Source organism: Mustela lutreola, chromosome 3 (genome assembly GCF_030435805.1).
Source record: "Mustela lutreola isolate mMusLut2 chromosome 3, mMusLut2.pri, whole genome shotgun sequence".
In the NCBI taxonomy this organism is placed as follows: Eukaryota; Metazoa; Chordata; class Mammalia; order Carnivora; family Mustelidae; genus Mustela; species Mustela lutreola.
In genome coordinates, this window is record NC_081292.1 from 35,785,094 (window position 1) to 35,799,302 (window position 14,209).

General features: G+C 40.2%; 1 protein-coding gene across 4 annotated transcripts in view; it reads right to left on the reverse strand.

The window, feature by feature from the left end:
- Nucleotides 1-14,209, reverse strand: part of GRHL2 (grainyhead like transcription factor 2) — a 161,966-nt gene that overhangs the window by 88,254 nt on the left and 59,503 nt on the right. For all 4 annotated transcript variants that reach the window (XM_059165898.1, XM_059165895.1, XM_059165897.1 and 1 more), the window contains exons 5-6: nt 4,067-4,122; nt 593-749 (exon numbers count right to left, since the gene is read on the reverse strand). In XM_059165898.1, the coding sequence (XP_059021881.1) occupies nt 593-749; nt 4,067-4,122 (213 nt within the window). The remainder of the gene's footprint in view (nt 1-592; nt 750-4,066; nt 4,123-14,209) is intronic.

Here is a 14,209-nt window from a genome sequence, read left to right on the forward strand (position 1 = left end):
CAGCAGCAAGAATGCCAAAAGCTGGTCGGCTTCCAGCATAGTTCCATTTCCCACAAACAGAACTAGTACTCATGAAGGTGAAAATTCCACCGAGCCAGTCCTGGTTGGGATCATATCATGCCTCACTTGACTCCTGAGTAAGCAAGCACTGGGCTGCAGAAAAGCTTTTTAAACCAAGCTGCAAAGGACCCAGGGACACAGGATAAATCACACCTTCCATACAGAAGACAGCAGCAGCTCTTTCCCTGCCCACAGATAAGCTCTGACTTAACAGCTCCTTGCTTGAAAAATTAAGATTAATTGACTAAAAGCAAGAACAACAACTAAGTAGCACAAAGGCAATGAAGGAAGTTGGGAAAATTCCTTGGATACGGTCAGAAAGCATGTCCCAACCGTGTCCCCTCCCTGACATTTACTGGTTACTGATTAAAATGATAAACTTAAGCCAGTAAGTTCTCCTGCTCCAACTCTCTGATATTTGTTCTAGAATTATTTATTTTGGAGTTTTTTCCACACCCTTCCACCAGACTGCAAGGTAGCAGTTCCCTTCATGGGATCCCTCTGCTCTTTATTTGAGACATGAGGCCCATACCCGGACTTTGCTGATAGGGTGCCGGAAGCATTTGTTGTCTCCAGTCTCGCTGAGCGTTATGGCGTAGAACTGTCCCTTGTTGAGGTAGGTCATGGGGCCCTCCCCCTGCTTCTGACGCAGCGACTTGGTGGCTTCCAGGGTGTACTGAAATGTGCCACTGTGAACAGAAAGCAAACAGTGGTCAGATTCACTCGCTCAGACATTTCTGCCTTCCTAATCAATTTCACATTTACAGCATTTTGTAGGAATATGAACCACTATTTACTCTACTTCAGAGACAAAACATAGCATATGGCAAAAGAGATGCAACCGGAACCAAAGGTCACTGGTAATACAATGTATACAACATCTCTAATAGTGGCTCATAAACTAGATGGTTTAGAAGGGGAGAAAGTCCATGAGGTGCCTGTCCAATTATGCAAGGCTGTGCCAGGAGAACCTGTTAGGTCTTAGATGGCAATCAGTAATGCCTGCGGCTTAAGAATTGATAGGATTTGCCACTTTCATCCTAGCAGCAAGCCAAATGTGTGAAAGCTTTCGTGCAATTCGTACCTACACTTAACCCTCTTTTTGTATCACCAAGATGCTGCAAACAGCGATATCCCACTTCAAAAGATTTCAAAATGTCTAAATCTCAGATATTCATCACTGAGAATCTAGTTCCATAACACAGACTGTTGGTTTTGCTGTTTTCTGTTTTTAAGACAGCAAAAGGACTCATGAAAGGGTCGCTACTGCTCCAAATCAGGAGTCTGCAAACAAGGTTTGTTCCACTGGCCAAATCCAGCTCGCTGTGTATTATTGTAAACACCTCCCTGTGCTCTATTATCGGAACACAGCTATGCTCGTTCATTTAGGGCTTGTCTTCAGTTACTTCCACACTACAACAGCAGGGTTCAGTAGTTGTGATCTATAATGTGCCAAATCTAAAATATTCACTACATAACCCATTGCAGAAAAAGTTTGCAAATCCCTGCTCTACACAATTTCCTTAATATTCTGAAAATGTTATTTCATTTACAAAATAAAAACACTGATTTTCCCCAGCCATGAGGAATATATCAATTATTTAAAATAAAAGGTATGAACCACAATCCTTCTAAAAACGAAAGAAACAAAAAGTTTAATATGTTCTTTCAGAAATATTTATTTCTCCTATAGTGCAGGACGGCTCCTAGTGATAATCCAATAACCAATGCTTCATGAAACTTTTTAATCATCAGAAGCTCTTCACTGGGCCTATTTTATTAGCTCTTTGTTTTCATCGTCTTTGAAAGGCTAGGTATAAAACTGCCTCCAAATTCACCTCTTAAAATGGTCTGCTTATAAGATTATGGAAGACTCTTATCATGTTTAATTCTTTATAGCTTTCATGAGGAGAAAGAAATTGTAAAGCACAATAATATTCCTCTTTTCATGATAAAAACCTTATTGTAAGCTGAGAAACTAAGCAAATTCCAGAATATGTATCTTAGAACAGGTTGGGAAATAAGTCATTCAAGACAGAACCAATGTCACTGTCATTTTGCCTGAAAAAAGCAATTTCAGAACAGCCACTGAATCATAAAATTTGAGACCTGGACAGGATATTAGGAATCACCTACATCAGCAGCCTGCAACTTAACTAGGGCACAGGCTGCATTAAAAAAAAAAAGAATAAACAAACAAACAAACAAACAAACATGAAAAGCTGTGAACCCTCTCTCCAGATAAAAGCACATATGAACAGATGTGGTTTTGAACATAATTTTGGGGGGTTCATCCTCCCCAAGCCTATCCATAACAGAGGAAATAAAACCACCTTCCTCATGTCACAGGTGAAGAGAGGCTGAGAAACTTGCTCACTCCAGTGGACAATGACAGCAGCAGGAAGAGAAGGCAGGTCAAGTGACTGGTAGGTCAAAGCTCTTTTCACCAGCCTGACAGCTGATTACAGGGTGATTGGGGTTTATAGCATGCAAATTATATATGCATTTCCACATTTGAAGAGGTGATTTGGAATTCTATGTTCCCCACCTCACCACACACTGAAATTCTGACTTGGGTGATCTGGGGAGATGACTGGGCAGCCTGAGGCCGGAGCAAGACCCTGAAGGATTAGGAGGACTTCAGGTAGAAACAGAGAGAACAGAAGAGGGCCACACACATAAAAGCAAAGAAGCAATAAATACAGTGGGACCCATGGTTGAAAGCAAAAAGGAACTAGCAGGTAAAGGCCCTGACTACCGTCTTGAGGAATTTGTGTTAATCCTGTCTGAAATGGTGACATCACTGATAAGCTTTGTTGTTTTTTTTTTTTTTTAAAGATTTTATTTATTTATTTATTTGACAGAGAGAAATCACAAGTAGTCGGAGAGGCAGGCAGAGAGAGAGAGAGAGAGGGAAGCAGGCTCCCTGCTGAGCAGAGAGCCCGATGCGGGACTCGATCCCAGGACCCTGAGATCATGACCTGAGCCAAAGGCAGCGGCTTAACCCACTGAGCCACCCAGGCGCCCCACTGATAAGCTTTGTAAAACGGGAGAGATCAATTCATTTCTTGCCATTCTCTCCTGTCTATGAGCGCGCTCATGACCAAGGTCTTTGATCATCTAGCCCCTCTGCCTAAAATGTCCTTAATCTTTCCCTGGAAAACTCCTGCTCGAGATCCTTCAACAGCTGGTTCAAATGCCCCTCCCTGCAAGCTGTGTTCCCCCCACCACCGCCACCACACACACACAGAGACCTTTAAGTCCTCTCAGCTTTCTGTTTATGTACCTCTGTAGCAGCACTAAGCAAACTGTATTACAACTGTCCATCACTACATCTATCCCCTCCAAAAGTCTATGGGCCTCTTGTAAGGAGAGGTTCTATCTTATTCCCATACCTCTCTCATTGGTTGTACATGGAAGGCAACAGAGTATGACAGCGGGTATCTAAGTATGTACAGTGGAACAGAAGGGAAAGGAAGGTGTTGGTGGGAAGATCAAGTGACATCACAACAGTTCAGAACATGAACAAGAGAAAGTTGCAAGGGACAGGACAGGTAAAACAGAATGTTCAACACCTGGCCAAGTGTGACGAAAGCACAGCAGAAAGTCAGGCAAATCTTGACATCTCTCAAGTGGGTAGCTGGCATTACGACACCATTAGCCACAACAGAAAATAAAAGCAGAACAGATGTGAAAGAAGTGGGGAAGGAAGAAAAGAAAAGAAAAAGAAAGGCAAAGAGTTTTCATTTTTTCACATGCTGTGTTGGAGGTCCATGTGTCTGAGATTCAGAGAGCGATCCAAGGATTCCAAGGAGAGCGATCTAACCAATAGAAGGACAGAAAAAAGGTGTGGGCCTCAGACTACAGGTCAAGACTGGAAACAGTAATTTAGAAGTCACTGTATAGAGAAAAGATTTTTCTTTCAAAGGTTCAAAAGTGTAACTTGGGGGTACATTTCAAGTGTTATCAGTTCATGAGTTTCTAGAGACACCTCCGGGTAGCCTACCTTGATGTCTGGTCATACATGTACTCCTCGGCCCCAACTGAAGCACTCCGGAATTTCTGCAAAATTTAAAAGTTATCAAATTAAAACAAATAGGTAAGTCATCAATGCAAAAACAGGAAGGAAAGTGACAAATGTGCCCAAACTGTTTTATCCTCACTTCAGAAAGGAAGATAATATATTTTTTAGTATTGTGTTTTCTACAACAAAAATAGTAACCATCTGTGCATAGAACTTGCATATCCCAGGTGCACACTGAGAATTACACTCAACAAAAGAGGCATTTGTGCTTTGCATATTATTCACATGTCCATATTCACATGTCCTGCAGGTGTTCCAAAAGTGTCTGCAGGTACTGGAACCTGTTTCTTCAAACACATAAAACATCTCTTCCATTTTCTACTATCTCCAACGCTCATTCCCAAAAATCACAAATTCTGAGTTAATGGAACACTGATTACAGAGAGTCGACACAGCATACACAACACAGGGTGGTATTCAGAGTGGTTAGGGGCATAGTTTCTAGTGCAGAACCGTCCAGTGTCAAGTTATGACTCTTTTACCTGCTACCTGTATAAACTGAGACAAGGGCCATATTTACCCCATCTGTAAAATGCAGAAAGTTCTATTGGTCAGGGCTGATCAATGAAAAGGTATTTACACTTAGTACAGTATAAGAATTAGGAAATTTTGGAGTAGGAGGGTAGCATGATGAGAAGGGCATTTAAGGAAAAGATAGAGGAGATGCACTTCCAAGGTTTTCTTTGAAGGAACATGCAGTAAACCCGTAACAACACACAGTGCACCAGTACTAGTAAACATGGCCCTCAGTGAATCTATTGTCCAGGCCACAGAATTCTGAAGCCTAAGGGTAGGCTTGCCCACTATGACATAGTGAATTTATAAATTCAATGGTTCTAATCCCCCAGGCGGTATGAGAAGGTATAATATACCACAACTGCTCAGATTCAAAGAGACTTGAAAGGAAGAGAAAATCTAAAATCTTACTCTAATAAACATGACTGCATTTGGACAAGAACCTGAAAAACTAAAAATAGCAGACATGCTACCAATGTGGATATTGCTTTTTCAAGCTTAAAATTTTTCTTTAAAGATTTTATTTATTTATTTATGTGAGAGAGAGGGAGAGAGAGAGAGAGAGAGAGAGAGAGAGAGAACGCATGAGAGGGGAAAAGGTCAGAGGAGAAGCAGACGCCCCACAGAGCTGGGAGCCCAATGCGGGACTCCGGGATCATGACCTGAGCCAAAGGCAGTGGCTTAACCAACTGAGCCACCCAGGTGCCCTTCAAGCTCAAAATTTTATCCTGAATTCTTTTATACTGTCTTTATAATTTAAAAAAATAAAGTTATTCCACCTGGAAAATATCACAATCCTTCATGAGACCTGACCACATTAAGAGGTTATCTGGCTCTCTGTGATTTAGTACTGAGAGTTACAGTCAAAGTGTTTGGGTCATTCCAGTTACAGTGACCAACTTCTTGGAAACCTTTTAATATAATTTGTAGGATGCCAAAACCCAGGCAGACAGCCAACACCACTATACCTGACTGTGATATGATATAATGCATCCATACCTTTCTTCTTTTGGACTGAGAAAAATGATAGTAAAGAAGGTATGATAACATATATTTTAATGACTACCCTGAAAGGACTTGAGATATCAGGCAGTATTAGAATGTTATATTTAAATTTTAAATTAGAGTTCTAGTGTTTTTCTTGGGTGGGAGGAAGGGACATCTGCTAAGAATCTACTGTAAAAAGACAAATGATTCTTCAACTGTCAGAAAAATCCAGGATTTTCTGATTCCATGACTTTGATCAGCCACCAATTTTTTTAGGTCTTATCATTCATTTATTTATTCATCCATTCTTCCAATAAAAACTGAGCATATATTTTGTATCAGGCAGCGTGCTAGGTGCTATGGGTACCAAAGTGAACCAAAAGAGGTCTCTGCTCTCATCAAGCTTCTGGCCTAGGAGAAGAAACACATTACTTAAAAAGTCATTCATTCAGAAAGTTACAGACTCTGTGCAAGCACTCTGGAGAAGAGCAACAGAGCCCTAGGAGAGCACAGCACAACTGAGAAAGTAAAAACCAGGCCCACTGACTACCACTATTTTCAGGAGCACACAGACAAGGTGAACAGGAGTGTTTCCAACGGAAGCCCAGAAGACAGGAACACAGCCACAAAACTGAGTAACATGTCTTCCTTCTGAGTGGCTGCTGCTTTCCTGACAAAGGCATCCTCAGTCCTGCTTTGCTCATTTCACTTCCTGAATAATGGCTACCCAGCTTCCGGGCTGCCTCAATGTCTTCTCATATCCAGTCCAGAGCTGGCTGTCATTTCTGGAATCCCTCCTAACACTTACCCAGTATAAGCCCGAACACTGTGAAGAGCTCCTTCCACCTCTGTCTTACTGAGTCGTCCCTAAGGGTCTCCTGCTAAAGCAGGCTAAATAAATGTAATCCTGATTACAGATGTGTTCATGGTAGTCTTTGGCTGGGAGACTTTAGACACAAAGAAAACTGACTCTACTAGGAACTGAAGGGAGGACAGGGAGGGCTTCCCTGAAAAAGTCACACAGGAGGAAGGCTGTGCAAGCTGGCAAAGAATATTCTACAACAGTGTTGTCCAATAGAATTTTGCATAAAAATGGAAGTGTTCTGCATATTCATTGTCCAGTATGATAGCCCCTAGTCATACTAAGCACTTACCGTGGTAGTTAGTGGGACTAAGAAACTAAATTCTTGATTTTATTGAATTCTAATCGCCACATGTAGTTAGCAACTATGGCATTATACAGCACAGTTCTAGAATATGGAGCAGCATGCACAAAGGTCCTGAGGCAGGAGGAAGTATATCAGGTTCACAGAACTGAATGGAGCCCACAGCAGACAGCAAAAGGGGGAAAGAGGTACAAGATGAGGTGGGAAAGGAAAATGGGAAGCAGCATACACAATGCTTTGTATACTGGTTAAGGACTTAGATCTTAATCCCAAAAGCAATGGGATTTAAGTGGGGGGAGGGGGTGACATAATCAGATAAGCATGTCAAAAACACCATCCCCGGTACAGTGTACAAAAGCAGGCATTGTTATAGGCCAGAGATAATGACAGATTGGGCCAACTTGGTAGAAGCAGATTAGAGACAAATGGATGGATCTGAGAGATATTTAGAAAGTAAATCTGAAAAAAAAGAAAGAAAGTAAATCTGACAGAATTGATATTGGAGGATGAGGGGAGAGCAAACTATCAAGAAAATATCCTGGTTTCTTAAACCAGGATGGTGATGGTACCCACTAAGGTGGAGAACACAAGGAAAGATTGTAAATCAGATCTGGAATGGGTGGAGAGTCATACACAGTTGGATATAAAGGTTTTGAGCAAAGAGGACGTAACTAGGCTGGAGAAAAAATTTGAAAGTCGTTGGGCACCTGGGTGGCTCAGATGGTTAAGCATCCGTTTTTGGTTCGGGTCATGATCTTGGGGTCCTGAGACTGAGTTCTGCATCAGGCTCCCTGCTCAGCAAGAAGTCTGCTTCTCCCTCGACCTCTCCCCTGCTCGTGTTATCTCTCTCTCTCTCTCAAAAATAAATAAAATCTTTAAAAATAAATAAATTCAAAAAAATTTGAAAGTCTTTAGAATACACATGATAACTGAAGTGTGGATATGAAGCCAAGAGCATCATTAAGAAGAAAGAGTGATCAAGTTATCAAATGGTGGTGCAAGGTACCAGCCTTAACATACGGGGCTTCCACAGCCATTTTATTCCTGAGGGGGGAAGAGGACTACTATGACTCTGACCAATGGGTCATCCGATCTCATCAAATGTCACTGCACAGAGAGAAATCTCAATCACCTCAAGTATAAAATGTATATGCTAAGGATTTCCCAAGATTTTGCTTGATGCAAAAACAAACTGACGTAATAAAATGATAGAAGTCCGATGGCACCATATGCACTATAAGCATAGTAAAATCAAGGGCATTAATCACAAGGGAAGCTATGTTCCAATTTAGTACTTGAGTCAACATTTTTAAGATTTTATTCTTTAATTTTTTTTTCATGTGAGTACAGTTGACACACAATGTTACATTGATTTCAGCTCTATAACATAGTGAGTCAACTTCTCTGTTTTGTTATCTCACCACAAGTGTAGCTACCATCCGTCACCACACAACGCTTCTACAGGGACATTGACTATATTCCTCATGCTGTGCCTTCTATCCCCATTCCATAACTGGAAGCCTGTACCGCCCATTCCCCTTCACCCACTTTGCCTATTTCCCCACTCTTCTTTCGTCTGTCAACCAAGAGTTTGTTCTCTGTATTTACAGGTCTCATTCTGCTTTTTGTTTATTCATTTGTTCAGTTTTTTAGATTCCACATATGAGTGAAATCATATGGCATTTGTCTTTCTCTGACTTATTTCACTTAGTAGAATACTCCCTAGGTCCATCTATACTGTTGCAAATGACAAGATCGCATCCTTTTTTACGATTGTGTATTATTCCAGTGTGTGTATATGTGTGTGATATGCCATATCTTTCTTATTAAGGTTTTACTATTTAAATGTGTGGGAGTAAATGAACTCCCAGTTAAAAATTAATCATGCCGAACAGGACTTAAGTTCAAGATAACTTCCAGTATCAGTCTATAGATGAATATGAAATCAACAGACTAACCATCATATGTCTATTGAGTATGACAAATAATCATTCTTTGCTTTCATTTGAAGATTCTCTGCAAACTATGTTAATTTGCCAAGGAACATGCAGGGCGTTGAATTACGAAATACATGGTAGAAATATCTGGTGCTTGCCCATATAAAGTTCTGCTCATGCCTGACTACATGGCAGGACTAAACTTCTCAGCCCTCTTGCAGCTAGTTAAGACCATGTGACTAGTTCTAGCCAATGACATATGAGCAAGAGTGATACATGTCACTTTTAGGTCAAAGTATTTACAAGTTAGTCTGCAATCATCTGACTGTACTTCTCCACGGGTGTGACCCAGAAGCCACATATAGAAATGGTAATTTCATAAAAATGGAGGGAACCTGGATTTCTGAGTCATTAATAAGAAAAAACATTTGCAGACATGTATCAAGATTATTATTAACAAGAAATAAACTTTTAGTGTATTAAATCACTGAGATCCTGGTGCTCTTTTATTCATACAGCTAGATAGCCTAATGTTAACTGACACAAAATTATAGTACAGATAAGAAAATTCTTGCTTCTATTTTTATTCTTATTATAACTATAAATATAATTTTTCTATAAAATCTCTTCCTTCCGTGCCTTAAGATTTACATGTTTCCTAATAACATCCTAGGTATTAATACCTGCCTAATGTGTAATTATCAGTAATACTCCTTTGCTTATTAGCTGTGTGACCTTTGGCAAGTTTCTTAACCTCTCTGAACCCCTCTCTACCTTTTCATCAGTAAAATGGAAACAATAACACCTTTTTGGAATTATAGTAAGGATTAGAAATAAAATGCAGAAGTTACAGTGGCTGGCACACAGTACTACAAAATAAGTGACAACTATCATTATTTCTCTTCACAAATATAGACATATAGTAAGCTTCCAAAGGACAAAAGTCAATGCAGCCTTCCTTTTGTCCGCTACTCCCACATCTAGCACAGCACCTAACACCAGCAAAAGTAAATATTTACCAAACGTTATAATAAAGGAGCTGTACAATAAAATGTGAATCAAATTAGCTAAAATCAATCCATTAAAGAACTTCTTAATGTTACCACTTTTTTTTTTTTTTTAAGCTTTTATGTATTTATTTGAGACGGAGAAAGTGATCACAAGCAGGCGGGGAGGTGGGCAGAGGGAGGGGGAAGTAGGCTCCCTGCTGAGCAGAGAGCCACGTGCAGGGCTCAATCCCAGGACCCTGAGATCATGATCTGAGCCGAAAGCAGAGGCTTAACCCACTGAGCCACCCAGGCACCCCAATGTTACCAGTGTCTTAAAAAAAAAAAAAAAAATTCCAGCTCAGGGGCACGTGGGTGGCTCAGTCAGTTATACATCTGCCTTCTGCTCAGGTCATGATCCCAGAGCTCTGGGATCAAGCCCTCCTTCGGGCTCCCTTCTGTGGGGAGCCTGCTTCTCCCTCTCCCTCTGCCTGCTGCTCCCCCTGCTTGTGCTGTCCCTTTTTCTCTCTCTGTCAAATAAATAAGTAAAATCTTAAAAACAAAACAAAACAAACAAGAAGCCTGAGTTGAGCCAAATTGCTCCCTTCTCTGATACCCACATACATACACATATAGAAGAAGCAGTCTCTGATAAGAAATGAAATTTGCTGGGGCACCAGGGTGGCCCAGTCATTTGGATGTCCAGCTTTTGATTTTGGCTCTCTGGTCATGGGATCGAGCCCTGCATCTCTGCACTCAACAGGGGATCTGCTTTTCTCCCTCTGCTCCTCCCCTCATTTGTGCTCTCTTTCTCTCTCAAATAATTTTTTTTTAAAAAAGGGTAATTTGCTAATTCAACAAGAATCCTAGGCATTTTAATAGTTTGCCTTAAAAAAGGGCTAGATTTTAGACAAAATTTTTTAATGAAATTTACTTGCTGAAATTACTCTGAGCTCACCTAATCTTATAACCAGTTAATAATGGCCACGATTGAAGATCGTTCCATTTAATTTATGTCCGATTTGAATACAATATGCAACATAAACACTGATTTCCAAGGCTAGGAGGACAGCTAAGCCAAATTTAGTGAGAACAGTATCCACAGAGTTTCTGGTAAGTTACTTTCTCATCTACTTCCAAATAAAACCCAAAATACAATCGTTTCCTTTCATAAGCCTCCTTATCTACAACACAAACACAACTGATAACACATTCCCCAAACAGCATGATGGTTCTGCTGACATTGGGCCCACATCCATGGGCTCTTCTGTGACTAATGAACTATTTCCACACCTGGTAAGAAAACATCAGTGGCTGACTTTTAGTGAAAAAGCATGCATCTGACATTCCCAAGGGGAGTAAGGTGCTTTTCCTACAGAAGCACTCGAACAATTAACTATTAACTATTTCCAGCAATATGGCCCAGGAAGCTAAGTTTAAGACAACATTTTTATGACAAGGACATTGAAAGTCTGATTATAAAGTTACCAGAACTCAAGAAATGAGGCACCCTCTTAAGGGCTAAGAATTTATCTGGTCTCCCTCTGCCTTTCCCCAATTTCAGAGAAGACAGCAGGAACTCAGGAATGGCTAGAGTCAGGAGAGGAAGGGCTGCCAGAGCAGCTTGTCTACCTAACTCTCCACCAACACTGCAGAGAGACAGTCCCTTTGCTCTTCTTCTGCCCATGTGAAAGATGAAGAAGCATCTAATGACACTGATAAAGGGCACTCAGTTTAAAAAAAAAAAAAAAGAACGTTTGGGTGAATCACTCACTGTGTTTAGGAACAGAGCTACTGAGGATTAGAAGACCCTGCATGGTCTTCTTGAGAGTGTAGAGATAATGGGGAAGGATATTGGTCCTGGAGCCTGAGAACTTGTGATGAGTCTCATCTCTGCCACTTACTGCAGAATGACCATGGGTACTGGCAGGCTCTCTCTGCCTCAGTTTCCTCATTTGGAAAATAGAAATGACAGAAATAGTACATACCTCATAGGGGTTTTGTGAGGATGAAATGAGTACATTTCACTCAGGATGATGTCCAGCCTACAGTAAGTCGGGTCACTAAATGTTTATGATTTTTAAATATTATTATTTGGGATGCAATCTCAAGCTCTGGTGGCTGCATTTTGTCCAGTGGCAACTAAGAGGGCAGGAGGCTGCAAGTGTTTGGCAAGCTGCCACCACACTAACTCCTCTTTAGGAAATTAGAATCCACAAGTTTTGCCTTTTGCCATTGTCTTTTCTTGTCCTGGGTGGACAGAACAATGGGAAGCCAATGACCATCATCGCAAATACAGAGGCACTGCTCCTAACTGACGAAGAAGCTGACCTGATCCAATTAAAAAATGCATTAAATATTCTGTGTCAAAAATTGGAGAATTAATCCATGATTACACCAGTTCTACAAAGATCCCAAGGCAACTAAATGGAGACAAGACTGTCCTTTGAACAAGTGGGGTTGATGCAACTGGATATAGATATGACCAAAAAAATAAAATAAAATAAAATACGGACCTCTACCTTTCCCTTACACCATTACAAAAGTTAGCTCAAGCTGGATCAGAAATCTATATGGAGGAGGTAAAACTATTAAAAGCCTAGGGGAAAAAAAAAACAAGAGAAAATCTTTGTGACATTGGGTTGGACCAAGACTTCTTCTTTTTTTTTTTTTTAATTAATTTTTTAAAGTTAACATATAATGTATTATTTGCCCCAGGGGTACAGGTCTGTGAATCGTCAGGCTTACACACCTCACAGCACTCACCATAGCACATACCCTCCCCAATGTCCATAATCCCACCACCCTCTCCATAACCCCCTCCCCCTGGCAACCCTCAGTTTGTTTCATGAGATTAAGAGTCTCTCATCATTTGTCTCCCTCCTGATCCCATCTTGTTGAACCAAGACTTTACATCAAAATCATCAACTATAAAAGAAAAAACTGATTAAGCTTACTTCATCAAGATTAAATACGGATTCTCTTTGAAAGACATAGTTAAAAAAACAAAAAAGCTACCAGACGGTAAAACATGTAACGACTTCACGTTATTTTTAAGAAGCCCTTAACAACTTAATTAAAAAAGACAGATAACCCAATTTAAAAATTGGGCAAAATATTTCAAGAGACATTTCACAAAAGTTTTAAGAATGGCCAATTATGAAACATGAAATGATGTTCAACATCACTATGCATGGAAGAAAAGCAAATTCAAACCACAAGAAGACACCATCACGTATGCACTAAAATAGCTCCTGTTAAAGAGACTGACAGCCCCAAGTTTGGGAAAGGATGAGAAAACCAGAAACCCTCACATCCTGCTAGTGGGAAGGAAAATGGCACAGTAACCCTGAAACACTGTACTGCTGTATCATATACAGTTAGACACACACTGACCACATGACTCAGCAATTCCAGTCCTCGGTATTTAACCAGGAAACAAAAGCACATGTCCACATGAAAGCATACATGTGAAAGTTCTCAAGAGCATTATTCAAAAGAGCCCAAACAAGAAGCAGCCAAATCTGTCCATTAACTGGTAAACAAATCAACAAATTGTGATATATGCTTACCATGGCATACTAAATTATTTAGCAAGTCAATAATACAATCTTTTCATACAAGTAACAAAACAGAATCTCAAAAAGTGAAAGTAAAAGTGAAACTACAGACAGAGGGCAAATCAGTGCTTGCCCAGAGCAAGAGAGGAGGTTCCAAATGCAAGGAGCTCAAGAAAACTTTCAGAGGGGGTTGGGGCACCTGGGTGGCTCAGTGAGTTAAGTCTCTGCCTTCTGCTCAAGTCATGATCTCAGGGTCCTGGGATCAAGCCCCACATCGGGCTCTATGCTCAGCAAGGTGCCTGCTTCCCCCTCTCTATCTGCCTGCCTCTCTGCCTACTTGTGATCTCTCTCTCTGTCAAATAAATAAAATCTTAAAAAAAATAAAATTTCACCCGGATGGATTGTTTAAAAAAAAAAGAAAAAAAAAGAAAACTTTCAGGGTGAAGGAAATTTCTATTGATTCTGACATTGTATACAATTACCGAAATATTCAAACTTCACTTAAAACTTGTGAATTTATAACAAATGAGCAAGGGGTTCCTGGGTGCTCAGTTGTTCAAGTGTCCAACCCTAGGTTTCAGCTGAGGTCATGATCTCAGGGTCGTGTGATCAAGCGAGCATGGAATCTACTTGAGATTCTCACCCTCTGTCCTTCTCTGCTCTCTTTAAAGTAAATAAATAAATCTTTTAAAAATTTTTTTAAATTAAAAAAATAAATAAACAAGCAATCCAAGAACCTTGTTTGTGTAAGTCCTACAGGTACATGAAAAGAATACCAGATCTCTACCTGTAAAGTATAAAATGTACATACATATAACAATTGGTTATTAATAGTACAAATTCTCATTGCTTCTTTGGCCTTTTGGCTAAAATCAAGTGTATTAATAGTAAACATTCTTTCTTGAGAATCCAC